At 52.3% G+C, this 23,218-nt stretch overlaps 1 protein-coding gene across 1 annotated transcript in view; it reads right to left on the bottom strand.

The window, feature by feature from the left end:
- Positions 1-23,218, bottom strand: part of LOC131207869 (uncharacterized) — a 186,720-nt gene extending 163,502 nt beyond the window's left edge. The window contains exon 1 of the mRNA XM_058200501.1: positions 22,631-23,218. Coding sequence (XP_058056484.1) covers positions 22,631-23,218 — 588 coding nt within the window. The remainder of the gene's footprint in view (positions 1-22,630) is intronic.

Here is a 23,218-nt window from a genome sequence, read left to right as displayed (position 1 = left end):
CCATCGAGGCGCAAACGCTGAAATGACTGGCGCTTATCATCGGCACCTAACGGCGCAGTATTTCCGCGCTTCACACAGAAGTGTTGTAGGAAATTAATATACAGTTTAAAAATAAACTATGCCAACTCTATTCCTTAGATCGACGGCCGTTGCTAAAAATACCCTTTAATTGGGCGTAACTGATTACTTTTGTAAAAAGCCACTCTCCAAGTCCGACAAAACCGGATGCCAAAGGGACACAAATACCCAAAAAAAATGCACGAAATAAATAGCACGCGCACCACACGGCCCCCCCGGGGCCATAAACTGTAACCGATGCCAACACGTCCAACATGGCACCCACCGGTGGCTCGGGCGCCCCAACACAACCGCCACATTATTCATGATTACTGGACAGAAATAGCGGCCATCGTGACACGGCCGACCATCGGTCGGAACCCTTTTTCAATTTTTCGCCAACGGAGCAGACCCCCGGCAAACGATGGAGGAATCCGGCGAACGAAACCAAAAAAGAGTGGGATAAAAAATTGGAAACAACCCAGCATAACCTTTCTGTGCTGATAGCATAAGGCTGACCCCACGGCCACCGGTCGGCCGGCGTGTCGGGGGGCCTTCGCCCAGGGGTCAGGCAATAAGCGTCAGTAAATAATCGCAATCACTAATCTCCTCGCATACAACCGAGGAGTAAGTGGCCTTTCACGAACCCGCCGAGGAAAGGCCCCCACTCCGTTTCGGGTCCGCGTCGAAGGTCCTGCGAACGACGTTCCATCACTCATCTCGACGCCGACGAATTGCGACCACACTCTGTTGTGATTGTGTTCACGTAAATCGTCGTCTAATAGGGCTCGACTCGATAGCGCCCTTAACCCACGCCGCTTACCAACAAAACAATCCCCGGACGTCCAACAAACCCGGCCTGGGGAGCTTATCCCATTTATCGGGAATGATTTTGGGAGTGGATTTGGGCCCGGGTCCGGCTGCTGCTGATTACTCCGCACTCCGCAAAGCAACCCACGGCCAGTGTTGGAGTTGATGGAGTTGAAAACCGCAAAGACGGATTACGGCCGATAACGGTACGTGCCGCCCGCCCGGAGGGAAATGATCCTCTTTCGTCGGCTAATCCTCGCTTCGTACTTTTTTTTTCTTTTGCCGTGCGGCCCAGCATACGACTGAGACCGAAAACTGACGGGAAACAGTTGTCTTCGAATGCCGTGGTGCATCATGAATATTTTCCAATCGGTCAAGACAAGAATACTATTTAAGTGTTAGGATTTGTGGAGATAGAAGTCTTGCTTCTTGCCTCACAAGAAGTTGCATCATATTTTCGAGATCATTTCGTCATAAATTCAATCCAGATCGTTCCATAACCACCGCAATCGTCTGACTTAGCACCAGTTTTGGCGCTAAACTCCAGACCCCTTTACTGACAATAGTTGAGGTAGGAACCGAAATGAGGAATCTGTTGAATGCTATTCCTAAAAAGAATTTTTCAAATCGTTTCAAAAATTGGAACAAGTGTGGACATGAGAGTACTGCATAGAGTAAGGACTTTAAAGGCAATGACATAGGTTTAGAAGAATAAAGAAAGATATTTCGAGTCACAAGCGAATTCTCGATCTTTTTCGGCCACAGTATTAAATATCAATCGATTTCACGTAACACGATCCCTTGCGAGCGACATTTGTAGCGTGCAATTGTAGCGCACCTTCGCTGGGCCGTAATCTTAGGCCTCTAATGTCGTCGTACGCGATCTACGCGTGTTTTTTCGGGTTTCTCCTTAACCGCCCCGCGTAAGAAACCGGCGGAACAGGGTCTCCAAGCGGCATTAGGAAACCAGCCAGCCACAGAGCCTTGGCGACGAGAAGACGCCCAAAAGCCCGACAAAGTGCGCGCACGAAATTAAGCCCCAGCGCGCGCGCAATGAACCATTATCCGGACTGTCGACGTCGTGGTGTGTGCGATTATCATTAAGGCCACGGCCCCCCTCTTCACCCTCCGGACGGTTGATGGAACGTATCTACTTGGAAAAACGGTGTAAAACACACGCGCACACGCAAAGGTAGCAGCATCACTCAGCAGCATCTAGCCGAATTACACACCCCGAGGCGGGCACCCGAGCGCGCCTTGCGCGATGATTGCGCACGCCGAATCCGACGCGGCGAGTCAAGAAATAAATGAACAAACTGCGCTGCCCGTTGGCTGGAGTAATTAGCTACGCTGGGTCCCGGAGAGTGCACACACCGCGGGGGGTCAGGGTAAGAGTTGGCGCTGAGAAGCCTACATTAAAGTACAATTTCAAAACACTCGGGCCACCGCCCAAGGATAAGCAAGATTTGTGGTGTGCCACCGGAAGAATTGATGAAGACAAAGGACACCCCGTGCGAATGGCAAAATTTAATTACTTTCAACGGGTCTTAACATAGCGCGTTTGCGAGGGACACTAAAAGCCGACCCACTAATCCTTGCCACTCGCTGACCATCGCCACGTGTTGCTCGAAGTGGAGCACAAGTTGACACCCTGCCACAAAGCGAGAACGCAGCGGAAAAAAACAATAGATCGAGCAACCGGAATAGGCAGGCAGATGGGGAAGATTTATTCCATATTAGACCAGCTCACCGGTCGCTGCTTCTTAATGGACTAATTTTTTCCGGCATTTCTATCTCCCAATCCGATAATCAAAATAATCGCATTCGCCCGACGACGACGACGAAGCGCTAAATGGCCACCGAGAAAGCGGCGGCATGCGACGTCCTGTGTCGGGCGAGCCGGGACCAACACAGGCACTAGCACACACATCCATTCACAGCCACAAATAGAGAGTCTTTTGGGCGAGAAACTGAGAACACGGTTTGACGGCCCGAGAAAACATAGCCGAACGGTAGGAAGCTGGAAAGCTGCTCGGCCAAACCAGAACACCGTCCCGAATCGGGCGCAAATCGGGCAGCTGGTTGGCTGGTCGGAGCCACACATCCCCCCCGAAAAAAGGGAAAACGGAAAACGGAAATCGACGGAGGCACGGCCACGGTGTGCGAAAAAAAAACCGGACGAAGATCGGCCTAATCAAACTAATCGCCCAATTTCAGACCGAATCTAATCGTACTCTCACTTCAAGTGGCTCGCGACGATGCTCGTTTGGTGCTCGTCGCCCTTTTTTCTGCTTCCCATCTCGGGCTTGCTTTCTCGTTCGAGCTGCCATTTCACCGGCTCCAGCATGGGGCTCGGGAAGCTGACAGAAAGCTGCGCGGATTTTATAGAAGAAAAACTAAACCGCCAAAGCTCGGTTTTTTACTGTCACAGAGTGCGTGCGTCAGAGAGGCGTACTAACGTCACACGGCTGCGATGTCCTTTTTACCGCGAGGGCAACAGTAATAGGAAGCCCAGGAACACCATTCCGTTTTTCTTAGGCCACCACCTAGCGAGTGCCAAATTGTCGGCCGTGCCAGTTCCCCGTCAAACCCCAATTTGCGTTCCGCCAAACGCGCCTCCTCTGTTGGGTAATTTAAAAGAATTTTCTACATTCTATTTTTGGCTTTATTTACAATACGTGCCCTGAGAAAAATCCCAGGATTTCAATTCAAATATCAACGAAGGACGAAGGTTTTCCTTCGAAAACGACCTTCCGTGACCGTTATCTATCGGTTCGAAACGCTGATTTGACCAGACGGCAGACCAGTGTTGCCAGCCCCAATAAATCACCGCTTTTCGGCCACGGTCCATCGGAAGCTTTCCGGTCGAACATTCGATCTCCGACCGACAATGGTCGTGGTGCCGTCGATGCTTCAGTGGCCGATTACAAACACCGATTGGATGCGAAGCTGCGGGACAGATGATGATAATTGACCAGCACGCCGATTGCGTGGGACCCTCACGGTAATTCGAAAGGCTATTCGTGGACCTCGAACGATGAAGGAGCCCCAGAAACACGCCAAGCACACGGCACTCAAAATCGATCCCAAATCGGCCACAGATAATGATGGTTCTGATTTGATTGACCAACTCGCCGATCGTCGATATCGGGGCGCGCGCGCGCGCGCGCTCGCAGCGGCCAGACCAGACCAATCCAGTCCAAGGACACTCCCGTGGCCCGCGCGTGAAGGCTAGACGCAATTGGGGCCCCCCCACTCTGCGCGGTGGCCAAAATTAGCCTCATCTTTGGTGCAAAAGGAAGGTGAAAAATCATCGCAACATAAAAATGAATAATTTCGTTGATTTCGCTTTTCGGTGCACGCTCGGCTGTTAGCCGTCGTGGCCGCCGTCGTCACTGCGGCCGGTGATTGTCATTATCATTAGGCGCAAAATCACAATCTTCATCGCCGCCGTCAGCGCAATCATTGTCTTACGCATTACGCGACTCGAGGAGATTTCGTCAGACGCACAGCGCGTGTTTCGATTATGCTTCGGACGCGCGGCAGCATGAAGGCAAGCGTGGCGCGGCGAGCGGCGCAAATGAAATCAATGCTGCCGCCGGACCGGCACTCGCTCGGATGGGTCTCGGCTCGCCGTAAGGCCGCCCGATTTCGCAATAAACCGGCCGACCGAACGGAGAGAGAGAGAAACGGTGCAACATGGGCGGCTAATTCAAGGCGCGATTAGTGCATTAGTGATGGCTAGGGTGGCGCGCACTACATCGGGCACCGGAGCCCGTCGGGGCCTTGTTTCGAGTGTCGGTGCGCGAAGTGTTTTGACACCTTCGTAGAAGCTGTCGTGAAATATTTTTAACTACTTCAGACCGCGCTGTTACTCCACGCAGCATAGCAGCCATTCTCGGGGACCGTAGTGACCGCAGTCTTTAAGACCCGACAGACAGCAAAGGCGCGATTCGGCGGACTTTCAGACTTTCGGTCGCCATCATCAAGCGTTTGATTTTACGATCCGCGTAACATAATCCGTATGCGCCCGCGGCCGAGAGCCTACGCGACCTGCGTGGAGTTATTTATGCCGCCAGGACCGCTCCGCCTCCGAGCACCAAAGAGCAAACTAATAAAGTTCACGTTGTTATTCGCGCGAGCGCCACTCTGACCGCGTGCTGCGTGTACAGATTCCGTTCGCGGAAGGAGCCACCGAACTGTTGAAAAATGTTTCGCTTTACTCACGGTGCGACCCTTTTAGCCCCCCAAAAACCCCAAAGGGCCGACTTATTGGTAGGCGCCAGAAATTTGATAAGGGTCCGACCGCCGTCGCCACCGCCACACTATTGAACAGTTTGGGGTGGGTGGGTTAAAAGGTCTTTCACGATGTGACAATGTGATTAAAAATTAATTTCCGCACGGGGCGTGAAATGAAGGTATATGGGGTATATTAGCCCTCGGCCGGCCTCGGTTGACCTTTTCAGGACCCATTATCCATTATCAGGAGGGCAATCTTCGCTGAGCGTTTTTGGGGCGCCGTGCCCGGAAGGGCTGCACATCTTTCACAGCAAACGATCGGCGATCGGTAAATCAATCTAAGCCCAAAACTACGAAGGTCACTATTTATATTTCGGGAATTGGCAACACTGATGTCATGTGAGTCCATCTGATGGTTCCATCGTAAAGTTTGACATTTTTGACGACATACGTACTCAGAACATTTTGTCATACGCACGCTATTTGTTTATTTTATATTTAGTTGAAAGTTTCGTCTCGGCAAAAAAATGGAACTGAATCGTGAACATTTTCGAGCGATGATTTTTTACGACTTTCGACGTGGATTATTACAACAAGAGTGCGTCAATCAACTTAATTTGACTTTTGGCGATGAAGCTCCATCAAAAACCACTGTGTATCGCTGGTATAGTGAATTCAATCGTGGTCGTAGTTCGCTGTCCGACGAGTTTCGTGAAGGTCGTCCAAAATCGACTGTAGTGCCAGAAAACATCGATGCTGTGCACGAAATGATTAAGCAAGATCGTCATGTAACCTATTGTGAGATTGAGGCATCCCTAAGCATTAGTTCCACCAGCATATATGCGATTTTACATGAACACTTAGCTGTGCGAAAATTATGTTCACGTTGGATCCCACATAATTTGACAATCGCTCAAAAAAAGGCTCGTGTCGATTGGTGCAAAGAAATGCTTCAGAAATACAATCGCGGTGCTTCAAAAGACGTTTATAAAATCGTGACAGGTGACGAATCATGGATATATTCGTATAAGCCCGAAAGTAAGCAGCAGTCGACTGTATGGGTGTTCCAAGATGAACCAAATCCAACAAAAGTTGTTCGCACACGAAGCACTTCAAAGAAAATGGTGGCCTGTTTCTTCGGAAAAACTGGTCATATTGCAACAGTGTCTCTAGAGGATCGTAGAACAGTAAATTCTGAGTGGTACACAACCATCTGTTTGCCAGAAATCTTCGGTGAAATAAGGAAAACAAACAAGAGACGTCGGATTGTTCTTCATCATGACAATGCCAGCTCTCACACATCGGCTCAAACAAGAGACTATTTGAGCACTCAAAACATCGAATTGATGGGTCATCCGCCGTACAGCCCTGATTTGGCACCCAATGATTTCTTTTTGTTCCCATCCGTGAAGAATAAACTGCGTGGTCAACGATTTTCATCGCCCGAAGAAGCTCTTGAAGCGTTCAAAAATCATGTTTTGGAGATACCTCATTCGGAATGGAATAAATGCTTTGAAAATTGGTTTAAGCGCATGCAAAAGTGTATCGATCATCGTGGCGAGTACTTTGAAAAACAATAAAAATATATTCGCAGCTTCACTATTTGTTTTTGTTCCTATTCCCGAAATATAAATAGTGACCCTCGTATTAACGCGCGTTAACTTCCGCAATTCGGGGCCGGCATTCGAGTCGAGACTCTAAAAATACAGTTTCAAGAACACGCGCACCGCACGCGTCAAGGCTCAAGGCTCCGAAAGGCCGGTGTAGTCCCGGCCGGAGACTCACAGTCCGATTGCATCAGCGTCGACTGTTGAGCCGATCGGCTTCCTGTTGGTGGTGGTTGACCCCAGTCGAGTCCTTGCCGGACGCAGCGATCCGATAGAGCACACAACTCGACGGCGGCCAGAGCACGATGAATCGCGCGATTATTTGCATCTCTGAAACCCGCGCCGCGGTAATCGCGAGCAAATCGGCACGTCCTCCAACAGCACCACCTCACGCATCCCATGCACCGGAGGCACCACAAAACAATGGTTGCGGCCTGGCACGGAGCCGGCAGCCGGAGCCCGAGACCGGTGCCCGCGGATTAATTGCACTTGCTTAAGTGCATTTCTCTGTACCGTTCGCTCCGGGGGCAGGATGCACTCCAGGTGGGTGTGCTGGTGAGGACGACTGGCACCTCACCTGGCTACACCTCGACAGCCTTCTGAGAAAGCACTTTCCGGGCGCTGGGAAATGTCGCACACCCGGCCGCTTTGTGCCGGGTGGGAACCTTTCTCGCGGCCAACCAACCGACAACCGACCGACTCTAACCAGCGGAGTGTGATTCACACAGCCACACACCCCTAATAGCCCACCCGCTCGCTAGCCCCCCGCCCATGTGGTCGGATTTAAATGCAATGAATGTGCAAACTTAAACGGTTCATTTAAATTAACACTTCCGCCGCGAGTCGACTCTCCCCGGGCCGGTTGCTTCATTCCGAGACTCGGAACCCTTTTGCGGCGTGGGTTGCACAGGAGGCACTGTGTTGTAACGGGGTAACGGAGTGTGAACTTTTAGTATAAGGGACGACGCGCTGTGACATGCGCTTTCTATGGGTCCTTCGCAATTCGTACAAGCGCGCAGTAATCATAAAACACCATTATTAACCGGTCCGGGGGCCGGCAAATTGTCGTCCGAGCGCATTGACGACCTCGCTTTATGCGCTGGTCACCAACGAGATCGCCAACCGAGGACCAACCTCGCAGGCTGGCCGGCGTGGCTCGTTCGCCGATAATTGCCAACGATCGATCAAACTGTCTCCGGGAAGACAGTCCGTCGTCGTCGTTCCGTCGGCTCCAATCATAACTCTGGGCGCTCGGCCCGCGGTCAACAAATGATCACGAGTTGACGGGAGTTCCGCCGGTCGTCCGACTGGGTCAGTTTTTCGAATCGAACAATATGGACGTACACGGCTACCAATCTTCATCAGTTTGCGCGGTCAGAGCCCGCGACGTAGAACGCGACGCGATCCCGTCGTCGTGCAAACTTTCACCCGCTCGTGACGCTCGACACGAACTCAATCAAATCGAGCCAATCGAGATCCGCCGAGATGCACCGAGTGGTCATCGGGGGCCCCGGGGTTTGCCCAGTCGTGACAAGTCGTGAGCATCTGGCTCACTAAACGCGGCTCATCGTTTTTCGATGAGCCGCACAACTTACTTGGCACTCCGGCACAACCAACCGGCAAAAATGCCCGTGCAATGGCCGACTTATGCTACCAGTGTCACCTGGATTCCCCCGGGGGGTGGCCACCGGGACAAAGTTTTTGCCTGCGCGCAGTGCTAAAAGTGTTCCTCAGAAAACCCGAACCGAACCCGGTGTTGTGCTCAACAACTTTCGTAGTCATCTTTTTTGTGGTTCGCTCTCCGTAACCCGATCACTGAATCTCCACGGTACCATTTTGTTTTATGAGCTGCAGTTGCTGCTGCCGGAATGGAGAGAAAGGCGAGGCGAGCTCCCGTCGGCAAAACTCTCCAGCTAATACAAAAGAAGGAAAATGGGATGCAATTGTGGCGTGTCGTCGTTCTGTGTCCCTCTGGCGACATGAACATCACAAGATCGAACGCTGTTCGTGTCTGTTTTCTATGTTGCGGCCTCCCACTGTAGGGGGTGGCGTAGGTGACTCCTGCGCGCCCGGAGGAGGTACGTAGAAAAATGGTGCAACTGGAAACATGAGCAATCGAGCCGGAATGGTCTACGCTGTGGGGACAATTTTCACATGTTCGCCTCCTTTTTTTCTCTCTCCCTCTCTCAGTACATTGCGTCTGCATTTGCATTTGTTTAGTGTGTTGAGTGCATTTCACTTTGATGAACCAGACACACCATCGCATCGTTTGTGCTGGAAAGTGTTGTGCCGGATTGAGTTGGCGTGTTTAATGGAGTAATTTAAATAAAAGCATTCGAACAAACGAGCACTATCCAGGCGTGTTAACCGTAAGTCCTCTTCAAAGACCACAGCACGACGTAAAGATTTAAAGACGTTCTAATATATGATTCAAATGTCCCAAAGCCCAAGACATCACTCCCGTATGATGTTTAGAAAATGGCAGAAAGTGTTTCTGAACAATATATCCTATTGATAATACAACATTTTACAGACGAGCTAACCCGCGGAAAGGCAAGCAGCAGTGGAGTGGATCTTGCGAATGTTATCTTTATAAATTAGTTTAAGTTAGCTATAGAATGTGAATTTATTCAACACAGCTCAGTGCAATTCTCTTAAAAAAAGGATCTTCGCTAATTGATTCCGATTTAATAAAATAGTAAAGAAAATTCAGTTATATTTATTATTTGTCGCTCTGGTAATACTTCGAAATACACGGTAAAGACGCCCTCCTGGCTCCTGCATTTCCCTTTTGTCGAAACGGGAAGAACGGGTCCAGATAGGGCTCGGTGCCCATTGTACTCTGTCTAAGGCACTAGCTGTTGAATTCTCATAACAATAACTCATCACAATAAGACCCAATTTGTGACTGGCGCATCGCCAGTGGTTTTGGAATTTTTGAAGGATTGAGGCAACAAAGGAGCAGAACTGTTGTAGAGCAAATAATTAGCTTCTTCGATAGAAGCGTACCCAATCAAACATATCATCTGTCGGTAAAAAATCGAAGAACATTATTGAAACCCGATGGAAGATTGGTTGATTCCAAGAAACACACCATTTAATACTGTACCCGGTACGCTTTCAATTCCAAACACTTGTTTCAAAGTCCGTGTTAAATAACTTCAAACAGAAATGGCTATTTCCGAGCGAAACGGGTTCCTCCGGGAGACAGCATGCTAGGAGACAGCAGGCTTCAAAACAAGTAAATCTCGACATCAAAGCTAAGGGCCTTCCGATGCATAATACGGCCGTTCGATTGAGGATGAGCGCACAAAAGACGCTGATTGGCTGCCTGTGACGACCGGACAGCCGGACGACAGGAGGATTATCTTATCTCCGCCATGAAGCTTTCAGATTCAGTCGATTCCAGCTTTGATCGCAGTCAAAGTCCGTCCGACCTCGAAGCCCACGTAGCAGGTACAAAACGTGGAACCGGGCCAAGAAACGCGCCCCAAAATCCCACGGACGGACGAGAAGGGCTTGCCCGCACCGGAAGTGCCGTGGAAGACACGGTTCCAATTTTACAGCATCGGATGCACCGCTCGCGGGAAACGGGGCGGCAGCAACAAATTATGGATACAAATTGTGGCGTTGAAAGGCAGTCCCTGGCTTGGTTGCGACATGGCCGTGCTCGCGCGCGCGATTCGATCGCGATAAATCTTATCCCGTCGGCTCCATCTTCGTGGGAGCCGACGTGCGGAGGCGTTAACCACCAACCAACCACCCCCACCCCACACGGTCACGCGTCGACCATTGACAAACTGTCGTGGCCGAAAATTCGAAGCTCGAACCCTTCGAGCGAGGGCGAGAAAACGAAGAAGGGCGCGAGCGAGACCGTGCGGAAAAAGTGGCCAACAAAGACGGACACGTGATGGTCACGTTTCGGGGGGGCGGGGGTACGAATCCGAAGCGGTACCGTGAAATGCCATTCATCACCTCGCGTTCCGCGTGGTCAGGAGATAATTTATCAAACTCCGGTACACGCCGGACCAAGGGGACCCTCACGGACGGACACGGACCGACCGATCAAAAATCACGAAACACCCCCAAAATGCACCTCGGATGCGGGTGCGGGGCGAGGCAACACAAAGACCTTCGTCGCGAACACAGAAAAGCGCTGCGCGCACCGAGCATCGCACTCAATGAAACTCGTCGTGGTGCAACAACTGGCACTCCACGGTCTTTCTTGCGCTCGAAGCGTGGCCACCAAGCAAAAAGCCACCATCAGACTGGCGAAGAAGGGTTGGCCAAGAGCCCGCCGGGTCCAAGAAGTAGAAACAAAAACAATCTTATCTGGTTCGATACGGTCCCCGGCGCACCGCGAGTGACGCAAACCCAGCTGTGGGAAGACAGTGGCCACGAAAGAAACAAACGCACCGCGAGGAAAGGAAACAGTAACAGAAAGAGGAGATGAAAAAACCGACGACGGTCCCTCGCCACTATCACGATGGCCATCGACCACCACCACCATCGAGGGCCGGCGACGCGACGGACGAGGCGGGCGAGGCGGGTTAATCCGCAAAGAGCGCAAAACGCAGAGGCAAAAAAGAGCGGCAGCAGATTATATAAAATCACCGCAGACGTAGGTTGGGTGTCCGCCCGGGGGGGAGTGTCTGCGGGGGGAGTTGAAGCACCACCCGACCACCACCACCACCAGCAAAACCTGGCGGCAGACAAAGAGCCATTCGGCGGCGGCGACGACGACGGTGAACGAAAACGAAATGCCGTCAGCGAAAACAAGAAACGGCAACGCTCGGTAAAGCGACGAACCCGACCGAGCGGAGGCGCCCGATACTCTCTTGGGTTGGGTCCGGGCGGTGCGAAAGAGAGAGAGAGAAATCACATCCATTTTCCGGACGCCGGCCGCTGATGATGGGGTTGCTCGACCCGTCGCTGAGTGTATGTGTGCGATGGTCATCTTCGGACCAACCAACAGAGAGACTCGTCGCGGCCAAGGCAGGAAACGGCAGCCCAAGAGACAAGGAAAGACAAAACAAAAACCCTTTCACGGGGAGGGGCGGCTGTGTGTGGGGCGACCGGGAAACAGTCCACATCCGGTCGAGACGGTGCGCTTCGTCCGTGACGAAGGCCCCCCTTCGCATCTGTGTGGAATCAAATCTGTTGGACCAATTTTTCGGAAAGAGATTGTCCAGTCCGGCGGCGGCGCTGGCGGGCGACCCTGGCACGGTGACAAACGGGCCACGAGGAACGGGGTGGGCCAAGGTTTCCGGTTGCATTCAGTCATTCCTTGCCGCCCGGTGAATGATAAGGTTAAATCGGAACGCCAAAAGTTCCCAACTAAGAATGCTTTGTGTGTGCAGGATGTGGATTCTTATGCGCTCTTTCTCTCCCTCTCCGCATCCGACACTCTTGTGCCATTGTCTCTGCGGAGTGTCCCCACCACGACGCGCAGATGACGCGCTTAGAAAACAACGGGCAAACGCAAAACAAGAGTCTGGGCGACAGTCCCGTCCGTCTAGACGGCCCCCGTCCGATAACCGAAAAGATCCGTGGCCAAAGGCAAAAGGTTGGTCGCAGCCGCCCGCGGCGAGAGCGCGGCCCCCCCCTCAGAGATCGAAGAAGGCCAATAAAATATTCGACGGCCGTCGCCGTCGTCGCCGCTTATCGCCGTCCACTTTATTGGCACGCTGCTGCTGGTGCCGGTTGGGCGTGGGATTCGGACACGGTTCTGTCGTTGGGTGGCATGTGCTCCTAATGCGCCCCGGGGGGGGGCTGCTTCCGAGAAGAAGCGCCGCCAGCGCCGAGCATCGCGGAGATTGTAAAATCGGTGGCTTTGTTATCGCTCGGGCCGCTCTCGGGTGCAGCCATAAATAAAGTCCGGGGAATCCTGTCATCGGCCAATCTACATATTCGCGGTGGCGAGCAGCATGTGTTACCCACCCGAACAGAGCTCTGATTTTTCCCTGTCTTCTTCTCCGAAGAAGCCCTAAACTTTGTTACCACGCAAAAGGGGTCACCCTGCACGCCGGTGACCAACAAAAAAACACGGCAAATCGAACGAGGATTAGGATTAGAGGACGGTCGTGGATTAGCGCCGTGTGCGTTATTCGTTTTTGTCGTCCCCGGCTGCGTATTGCGATGAGAGCCCCCGATTTGCCCGTTGATTGACCGGATGACACGACACACCAATCGGCGGGCCGAACCGCCGAAAAGGCGTACCTCCTCCAGACACTCAATCATAACTCGGTGGCGCGCTGGTGGGTGGCGGGGCCACTCAATCAACCGTTCCCCCTCCCCCGGTCCGAATCGGTGACGTCGGGGCGGAAATGATTGAATTCTTGAAACTTCCAATCAAATCATGTCTAATCAAATTATGCCCGGTGACTCGCATTCGAACGGTCGAGAGACCGAGCGCTGCCGAGGTCCGCTGGAATGGGCCCGTTTTATCGGAACGGTCCCCCATCGAACCTACGGGTGAATGGGCGAATGTGAGTAATCAGTAGGGAAAGGGAACCATACGCTGCTCGGCCTGGGGCTGTCGCGCGGAACTCACCGGGAGCACACTTCGAACGTGTTTCACGCTATTTGCACAGGGGCCTAACCTTGCGCGCTCGGCGCTGAATGAAGGCTTTTAATCTGGTTTAATACTGTCTCAGTCTCAATCGACTCGAGAGATGGGTGCGGAGCGAGATTTATTGCGTATCCGTGCCCGGAGCGCCATCACTCAAAGGGGGCCCATCTCGCCCATCAATCGGAAAGGATCCGCTGTGGACCGCTGGATCTTTTGGGGAGCGGTGTAAGAGACTCTCGTGTCAAGCGGAGACGAATTTCGCTTCTATCACGATTCAAGCAGGTGAACACAGGTTATTAACGTTAGTTGAATTAAAAAGAACTGCTTTTAAGATTCGAAGCTTGCAGCTAGTTTTAATGGGGGTAAAATCCGCTCCCAAGTCGATGGCTTCGAACCGTTTTTGTTGGTTCGAATCCACGACACGACAATTTAAGGCCGAGCACGGGTATTATCGAACGATTGTCAGTAGTGTTGTCGTTGCATATGTGTCCGTGATAGTGTGATCAATAAATTTACTAACAGCCAGGAGCAACACCCAAAATGCCCGCCATTCCATTACACCAACGAAAAAGGGAAGCGCTCCCGGCGCGGTTTGTGTCGGCGGGGAGGAATATGGCTTGATTAAAACCGGCCTTCCGGGCACCAGCAGCCCCCACTGGTCCGTCCGCTCACTCCGCTGTTCCAGTTTTACTGCGTCACCCCCCCTTTTGTCACACATTTCCCGGCCGGCCCGGCTCCGACGGCTTTTGTTTTCCCTTTGTTTTTTGCTCGCACCGCACCGCGAATGCCGCGAAAAGTCACTCATGCGGAAAACGCAATGAAGCGAGGACCAGGACCGGGGCCGCCCATCGGAATAAAATAAATTCAACCGCAAGCGCCCGACCCGAAACCGGGCCGACCGATAATGAACCGTGCACAGCGTGACACGTCGTGGTTCGCTTCCCGTTTTTCGGATTCCATCGATAAGCGGACCAGTGATCGATCCTGCCCGTCACGGTCTGGCGGCTGCTGGCGCGGCGCTGGCGGCGCTCACCCGAAAGTGTCCACTTCCGGGAAGCTCCCAACCCACACAAGCGCACCCCCTAGAGCGGGAGTGCCACCCTGAGTACCAAAGTTTGCAATCCCCCCACACCGATGCAGGATTCCCGGCGTTAGCTTTTGGCGTTTTCTTTCTGCCCGTGTCTTGATTTCTTCTTAATATTGCGGCCGGGCGACGGTTGGTTGATTCGGGTCTCGAGTGGGTTGCGTATGTGTCACGCAGCAACTATCATACAATGAGCAATCATCAACGTCATCGCCACCGTCGTCATCATGACCACTGCCGGGGGGGTTCGGTACAAGGAAGGGCTTCGCGGCACGGTTTGATTAGCTCGATGCGTGACACGCACACACGCGGAAAGGTGAGTTAATCACTTTTTGTAAGCCACCACCACAACCAACCCACGTGGTCTGCTGATGATGCTCGATGATACGGCCAGCGAGGAAACGGTCCACGACGACAACGACGACGAATAAACGACCGAATCCTGTCTCTCGCTCTCGCTCTCCGCTCTTTCTATCCTCTCCTTCTCGGACCAACTTCTATTCAGAGTGAACGGGGCCATTTCATGAGCCAAACCTCGGTCACTGTCACTCAACTTGACAGACGGAGCTCCGTCCGCGCACATAAGCCAGCACTCGGCCCACTTCTTATCTCTTATCCATCGAACCGAAGGCTCTACTCTACTTGGGACTGGTACACCATTCGCTGGAGTGCCTCAGGCTCTGTGCGGGGTCGCGCTTGGAGCTATTGAGATGAAATGTAACGTGTCGACATCGACCTGTAACAACTCTCCCCTGCCGCTACTGCCTGCTTTTTGGCGGCCTTCCATCTCGTTAGTGGGATCCCCTATTTTGCGTGGCGAAGAAACGGCACACACCCGCGACTTAAGACCAATCATCGGCGGGGCCCGTTCGGGTCCAATTTTATTTCCGCCTTCCAGACAGACCCTCCAGGTTCTGGTTCTGTGGTAAAAAAAACGGACCCAAAATGGCGTCTCTATGTTGCGTTGCACGCAACGGTGTGTCTAGACTATTAGTCACACCCATACACGTTCGCTGCGGAGAAACACGGATACTGTGGCTCTAATCAATAATCGGTAATTATCTCCGATAATTGTGCCGTGCCCTGGCGTGATGGGAGTGTGATCGAAGGGACCGCTCGGATCTCCAATTACCGCCTGCCGTAGTTAAGTGGCCTAAACTCTACTAAATGACGATCATTTTTGCTCTCTCATTTCAAATACCCTAGCGACGGGGCTCATAAATTCGTATCCGACAGTTTTCGTTAAGTTTTGAACACCGACGAAAGGATAATTTGAAAAACGTCATAAAATTGCCGAGTTGCTGCATTGTAGTAACTGATTGGATTTCAAGTCAGCGAGCCTCGATCCGGAGCCGGAGCCAGTCCCAATTCCACGATTGATGAGCCTTTGGAACTCATAAAACCTCACTGGAAGACATAAACGTGGGGCTCAAAGAGCGTGATCATTTTTGGAACACGAAACACGGGAACAGAACATTCACCGACCGGCATCGTCCGGCAACAAGGCTGTCTCTCGCTCTCTGGGGCCAGGAAGTTTGCCATTTATCATACGCTTTACTTATCAGTCTCTGACATTTACGAGCCCGCGATCTCGCAGAAACGAAAAACGAAACCCAAACACCGGACACAAGAAGCGTCTGGCGTCGAACGATCGATTGGCTTCTCCGGCATCTTTAGGCTGCGGCTTCTTAAGAGAGATCTTAAAGCCGCACACAACACGGCATCAGCCGAAAATCCTGTCCAAAATCCTCTGCTCCTTAACACACGGCAGCAGTGCCGTTCAGAGCGACAATTGAAGCCCGAGGAGGCTTTAGCAGGTGTGTGTGTGCAGGTACGTGTGTGCAAAGAAGGAAGCCAAAACCCGGTGCAGACTCGCAACTGAGGGCACAATGTATGTAAATTGAAACTCAATCCCGTACCGAGCGCACCCAGGGAGTTGTGTGGAACGAAATGTTCAAATAATGTTCACAACATCAAATAGAGTGCGCGCCCGTTGGGCCTGGGGTGGAAGCGACAAAAAAGCAGCAACCAAATCAGCATCAGCGGACCGGCACAGGTAGAAGAGTAGGCCGGAACCTCCTCCTTGCAACCGGGCCCAATCCTTGCAGCCGATCCCTAAACGGCATCGACCATTAACACACCGGGGCCTAGAGAGCCGATCGTCCTTCGTCCTTCCTCGCCGTCGGCTTAAGCCTTTACACCCGGCCCGTGGGCTCGGTTTGGTCTTTCTACCTGACCGGGGGCCTCAAACCTGTTCTCCTCCGTGCACACAACGGGCGCTGGATGAGATGGTTTCACGGAAGGATTTTCGAAAAGCTTCTCCTGTGGACCGAGAGTTCCGTACCTGGCCGGTACTGCGGGGGGCATCCCGGGGCATTTGTTGTTGTTGTTGCTGCTGTTGCTGGTACGAGATTTAGCGAGAACCGAACGCGCCTCTTCTTAGTTGGCCACTTTAAAAGGCCCGGCTCGGGTGAGAACGCGCGAAAGCTGGCCGACCGGGAAACAACCGGTTGTAAGTGGTGATAATGGGTGGTGCCTCTCGGACATTGTTCGAGGAAACACCACGCGCATACACACAGCCATGTCCCGAGCGAAACGGACGTTGTCGTTAGAGTATCGAGAACGAAGAAATGGTGGGCCTTCATCGTAATTGATGAAGGGCAGCTTCCGTTCGAGGGGGTCAGACAGACAGCAACATTGTGAGAGGAGCGCTCTTGAGAAAAGCCTCTTCTTCAACAACAAAAGTGCGCCTCATTTTGACGAATTAATTAGTTCTCCTCACACAAGAACGTCGTGGATTCGGTGGCTGCGGCTGGCATCACTTAGAAAGGCTCGAGGCAGGAATCGAACTCAGGATCACCTCAGTGGTTGGTTGGGTCGGCAACGAACGCTACCACCTGAGCCTGTAGCTTAATGGGGACATAGCGAACTGCGCCCTTAACCCACACGCAGAAATGCTACCAGGTTGTTCAATACGTTTGGAGCCTTGATAAGAAAAATACAATTTCAGGGGTACTTTATGATTCAGTATGGCCTTGCTGAACAGCAATACACTTGTTCCAACGAGATTCCAATTTATGAATTTAATCCCTGAAGCGCTTCAAAATACGCTTCCACAGCTGTTATGACCTCATCTTTTGATGAAAAAAGCTTTCCACGCACATTTTTTTTGAGGTCTGAACACAGATACAAGACGCTATTGGTCAAATCTAGTCAATACGGTGGATACTGCAACAATATGAATCTTCGCCATTCCAAAAATGCTCTTGTAACACTGTGACTCATTGTCCTTAAGAAAAAGGATCTTTAATGTTCCACTAAGCCGGTCTTTTTCCATGATTTTTTTTTTCCTTTAGCTGATCTAAAAGGCTACAATAATAATCGGAATTTATTTTTTTACCAATTTGCAAATAAAATTCCTTTTTTTAACTTTTGAAGAACTTTTATAAAATTCCTTTCGCATACAAAAAACTGATGCTAACATCTTCTTTATCGATTTCTGGACATGAACACGATTCGGAGCCGAAGAACCAAGATCACAGCAACCTTTAGCCTCCTGTTTTAATTCAAGATCATGGTTATAGACTCAAGGCCCATCCATAGTGATGAATCAACGCACTAAAATCTACTTTGTCCTTTCAAAAACATTTGAAAAAAAATATTGCTTACACTGCTCAATGAGATGCCTAACGCTTCTACTAGATCACTTTCAGTCACTCGACGATTTTACAATACACGTAAAATCGAGTGTTCAGATATCCTGTATTTTCTTACGTTTTCTTGTGTTCTTGCAGTTTTTGCACGTCCAAGATGTGAATTGTCTACGAAGCTTGTACGGTCACATTTAAATTCAAAATTTCTACTGAGCTATTTGCAATCGAAGAGTCCTTTATAGTTTCAACAGTCGTTCATAAATTTCCTTTACTTCCAAACCTTCCAAAAATAAAAATTCCATCACTGAACGATACTTGATTTTTTTTTCGTTGTATCACAGTATCTTGTGACACGTCGATACTTAATGATTTGTAATCAAGGAATGAAGTGACCGATTGATATGAAACATCACATACGATCATTTGAAGAGAGTACCAAAATAAAAAAATTGAGCTTGCAGCTGTTATCAAGCCTATAAACTTATTGAACATCCTGGGGTACAGATCATTGACAAAGATCTGTTCACCGAGGGATCGGCGATAGATCACCACACAACCACCGGGTGGCCCAATTATGGCGGAAGAAGGAAACTTCAATCGCGACCCAAATCATTGACCGCGCGGCATCATCAACGAACCGTGCGCGGGGAGCTTCGCTTCCGCCCCTGGCCCAGGCGGCAACCGTTTCTTCTTCTGCTGGCTCGAACTGCACACGGTTCGTTGCACAAAGTTGCCGCGCCGGGCGAGAGCAACGGAGAGACCTCTCTCCGCACCCGCCATCCATCCGGCGCCATCACCGTCACCGTCGTGCCGCCTCACTAGTCATGCCGCGGTAATTTGTAATCTCGTTTCGTGCGCGCTAATTTCCAACAATCCCGCCCCAGCGCCCCACTGTCCGATACGATATGATGGGGGTGGAGTGGGGGAAGGTCCCCCCGGGGGGGCTAGGGCAACGACAACATTGTGATCTGCCGCCCCTGCGCCAGTGTCATGCACAATCGATCAGCTGCGCACACTTCCATCGTGAGCTCGTGGCGTCGGCGGAGGACCGACCGCCTAATGACTGCGCCAGGAGACCCGGGTCGGTCCCGGTCGGAAGCATCAAGCGATACCTTCGCTTCCTCCCTGCCTGCCCACCCGCCGCTGGAAAGAGGTTTTGCCTTTTACGGCCACGGGGATGCAGAAACCGCGCCGACGGCGAAGGAGCGCAACCTCTCGCCGTGGGACACGTGGGAGTCGTCGCGGAGACCATATCACACAAATGTCTTGCGTCGCTGGCGACCAGGAAGTGGTGGGCAAACAAACCTTAACCCCTTGCGCGGCGACTGTTGTGTGTGTCCGGCAGCCGGCGACGTTTGTGCAATTCGCCGCCGGCAAACGGACTCGCCCTGTGTGACTTCTCACCACCGCCTCCTCCTGAGCCCCTTTTTGCCCGGCGTGCGCCACACACGTTACGGAGACAAACAAATTACTCTCGGGGCAGGCGCAGCCGGGGAGAAATGAAATTAGAAGATTTATGCCGTCGCCGTCGCCCAAGGATCGGTGGCGGCGGTGGAGCTCTGGCCAGAAAGTGGCCAGAGATTGCGCCCGCGCCCGGCGACGTCGCGTTTTGGATTGGAATTGATTAGAAAAGTTTGCCGGCCGTTACTTCCCCTTCGAAGGACACGGCGGAGACAGATGGCGCGGAGTCTGGCGAGCGGCGGGTCAGGTCCCGGAAGACACCAGACGGACACCCAACCCGGCCGCCGGCCGCCACTCCCCCCCACCGAAGGCCACCCAGCCAGTCAGCCAGCCAGCGCAGTAAATTACGCCGGAGATTAATTCAAGAAGGTTGAAGTACTTACTGACTCACCATGTGTCACACAGACACACAAACCATTTGGCCACACGGCAACGGAGAGGCCGGGGAGGGGTTCAAACGGGGGGCCTGTTTACACAAGCCGCAGACGGCGCGTCCCAGAAAGCACGATGTGTTTTCGCTCACCACCAGCGCGAGCGGAGGTGTCTCGAGGTCTACCAGGCCACAGACCCCTCCCCAGCCATCCCACCGGCCGTCCCCCAGGGAACCCAGGGGTGCTCCTGCTGTCTTGCGATCTTTTTCTGATCCCAACCCAGCCACCCAGTGAAGGAAGGAAACAAAAAGTGTGACCGCAGGACTCCACCGGTCTCGGGGACCGGGTGACCATGGGCGGGACGAGTGGGCGAGAACCGCAGACTCGGACACAGAGATCTCGAACTCTGGAGAAAGTACTCGGTGCGAACTCTCGGTCGAACTGACAGCGGCTTATTACGACTCTCTGGCCTATTCGCGAGCGTGTCCCTCGGTTAACGGCCACGCCAAGATTAAGGGTTCCAACTTTTTGGCTGATGGGGGAGTTTTCTCGCCCTTTTCCCCCCTTCCGACCGACTTCCTAACTTGTTGCCGCCGGGTGGTGGTAGTTGTTGTCGGTGTGGACCGTCCGCGAAACTTTACGCACCGTGACAAGCGGACCCCACGCGGACACTAAGCGGACGGTCGCGGTGAGTCCTTATCGCCTGGTGGGGAGGGGGGCGAAGGCGGATCGGTAGAAAAAGTTTCCCGGAGGTAGGCCACGTGTCAGAAGTTGGAACTCGACGTAGCGGCTTATCGGTGAGCTGTAATACCCGGCCCGTTGCGGTGGCCAGTTGCATAACACCACAGTCCATGGCTGGCGGTGTCCGGCTCAGGCCGGGACCGCTGTGATCTATTTCTGTCCGGCGGCCGCCCTAATCAACCGACAAGTCGGATCGGAAGCCCGTGCCGTGACCGTCTTGCTGCTTCTTTGTGCAAAACTGATTTGCCAAGACAGCGGAGCGCGGTTGACCTGGTTTCGCGGGTGCGGGAGATCCGACGGACGGATGCCAACTGTTGGCACCGTCCGAACCCGTGCCCTGCACTCTGTTTCCCTTTCGCTTCAGTAGCTGAGTCCAGCATATACGGTGGCCAAACGGAACGTGTTGTCCTGGCGCAAACAACCCACCGAGACATGGCGGCGCGCTGACAGCTTGGCGGATTGAACGCGAAAATGGCCGCCGTTGGCGACGTCGGATTGTGCAAACCAGCCGTGCAAACGTTTCGGCTAACGAATACGCTGTACCTACTGGCCCTTAGGTACAACACAAAAACAAAGCGACACCGGCCGATGGCCGATATCCGTTGGCCGGGCAGCATGTGAACATCATCGGGCGACATCATCGACATTCTTTGCATAGTGCCAGCGGGGGGCCGGTGCCGCATACCCGGGGGCACATCGTTACATTCCCACACGCTACTGCTTGTGGCGGACGCGTCCACGCGAAAATGCTGGACCAAAGGACCAAAAGCCAACCAAAAAACGACGCGACTCTCGACGGTGACTCGATGTACCGGGGTCTGTTCAAATAGTTTTGGGACATTTAAATTTTTGCGGTCTACGTAAATTCGATTTACGATTTTGAATCACTTATGGTGACTATTTCGGCCATTTTGAGTAATTAGTCAATTTTTGACAGTTGTTTTGCTTGAACAAAATTTGGCTCATCGTCGGTTTTTCTCTGCTCTTAAAATGGATGGCAAAGAATCTTTATCAAATTGCTTGTGGAAAACGAAATCAGGAGCGCGGACGCATTTGAAATGTTGATTCTGGCTTACGGTTAATTTATTATGACCAAAAGCAGCGCTTATCGGTGGTTCAGCATTTTCTCAGAGGACCGAGAAGATGTGAACGTCGAAAAGCCAAGTTTGGTTGAATGTGAAAAGTTTTGCTTTCTGGTCAATAAGGGATATTAGCTATAAGTTATGCGCAATTTGCACGGAGCAATCCGCCGGAAAAGCTTGGATTTGAGGGAAGCCAAAAATTGCCCTTTGGGCCTCTGTTAACATTTCGTGTTTTCAGCGCGAATTTTTGTCCAAAACAACACTCTAGTCATGCCAAAGCCACTGTATTGGAATTCCGCCCCCCCCCCCCCCGGTGACTTTTTCCTGTATCCAAAACTGAAATTCAAATTCAAAACCGCTTAGTGGTCAATTTCGTTTGGAGCAGAAAAAATTGACGCAACAAAAAAATCAGATATACGTAGCCCGCGGAAATTCAAATGTCACGAAAAATTTTGAACAGACCTCGTAGTTGGGACGCGTAGTTGATGCTGGCTTCTCGCGATGGTTCCGCAGGACATTTTTCACGGACGGACAGAAAAACCCGGAGAAAAACCCGGAGAAAAACCCGGAGTCCGCCAGAACCAGGAAAAACAACAAAAACACCAGCAGCCAGCATGCCACGATTCCGTGTTCCGGGAATGCCGTCTTTTTGCTGTTGCGGTGGCGATGGAAACTCCACAAATGTTGGCCCCGTAAAACTGTTCGTAAGTGTGTGGAGAATGGGCTCCCCTACCAACCACAAATGGTGTCCACGTCCGGACATCCGATCGATGGACGATTTGCACAAGGAACGTTGAGCGTCAAACGAGAGTAGAGTCCACCAATTCAGTAGATTGGTATTTTCTTTTCAAGGTACCCCGATAGTGGCGGTCGGAATTTGGAACATTTGGTTGTTGAATTGTTGGAAACACTAGAGCAAACAAATCCAGATCGGAAATAGAGCCAAGAGCTTACCTTAATCGAAAGACAGGCCAGTATCCGCTTCGGCAGATCGGGGCACATGTTGCCGGCACCACTGAACACGTCGTCATCATCGTAATCGTCATCGTCGTCGTCGACGTCGCCTTCGCCACACCCGACGAGAGCGGCCACCGGCGGCGGAAGGGCACTTGCGTCACTGTTCTTCGTTCTGTCCTCGTCGGCTAGGCGAACGCCGCCACCTCCGGTGTCACTTTCGGCACCGCCGGGCCCACCGCGGCCACCATCGTCGTCGTCCTCGGTGCAGATAATCTCCACGTTACACTCGACCGCGATCGGTTCCGATTCCCCGACGGCCGTGGTGGGGATGCTGGTGGTGGTGGTTGGCGGGTATTGTTCCTCAGTCCGGACAAGTCCATTCTGTTGCTGGGCCGGGATCTCCGCAGCGAGCAGCGTGCTCCGGCCGTCGTACTCCTGCTGCTGACGGTGGCCATTACGGCGGTGGTGGTGGCCGGGTGGCGTCGGCTCCCGGAAAGTGACCGTCGCCTCGAGCAGCTCACAGTCCCGGACCGTGGTCAGGCAGAGCCGGCACAGGGTGAAGAATTTGGGCGGTACATTACACAT

The sequence above is a fragment of the Anopheles bellator genome, chromosome 2 (genome assembly GCF_943735745.2).
Source record: "Anopheles bellator chromosome 2, idAnoBellAS_SP24_06.2, whole genome shotgun sequence".
Taxonomy (NCBI): Eukaryota; Metazoa; Arthropoda; class Insecta; order Diptera; family Culicidae; genus Anopheles; species Anopheles bellator.
This window is presented reverse-complemented; position numbering and strand designations above follow the sequence as displayed.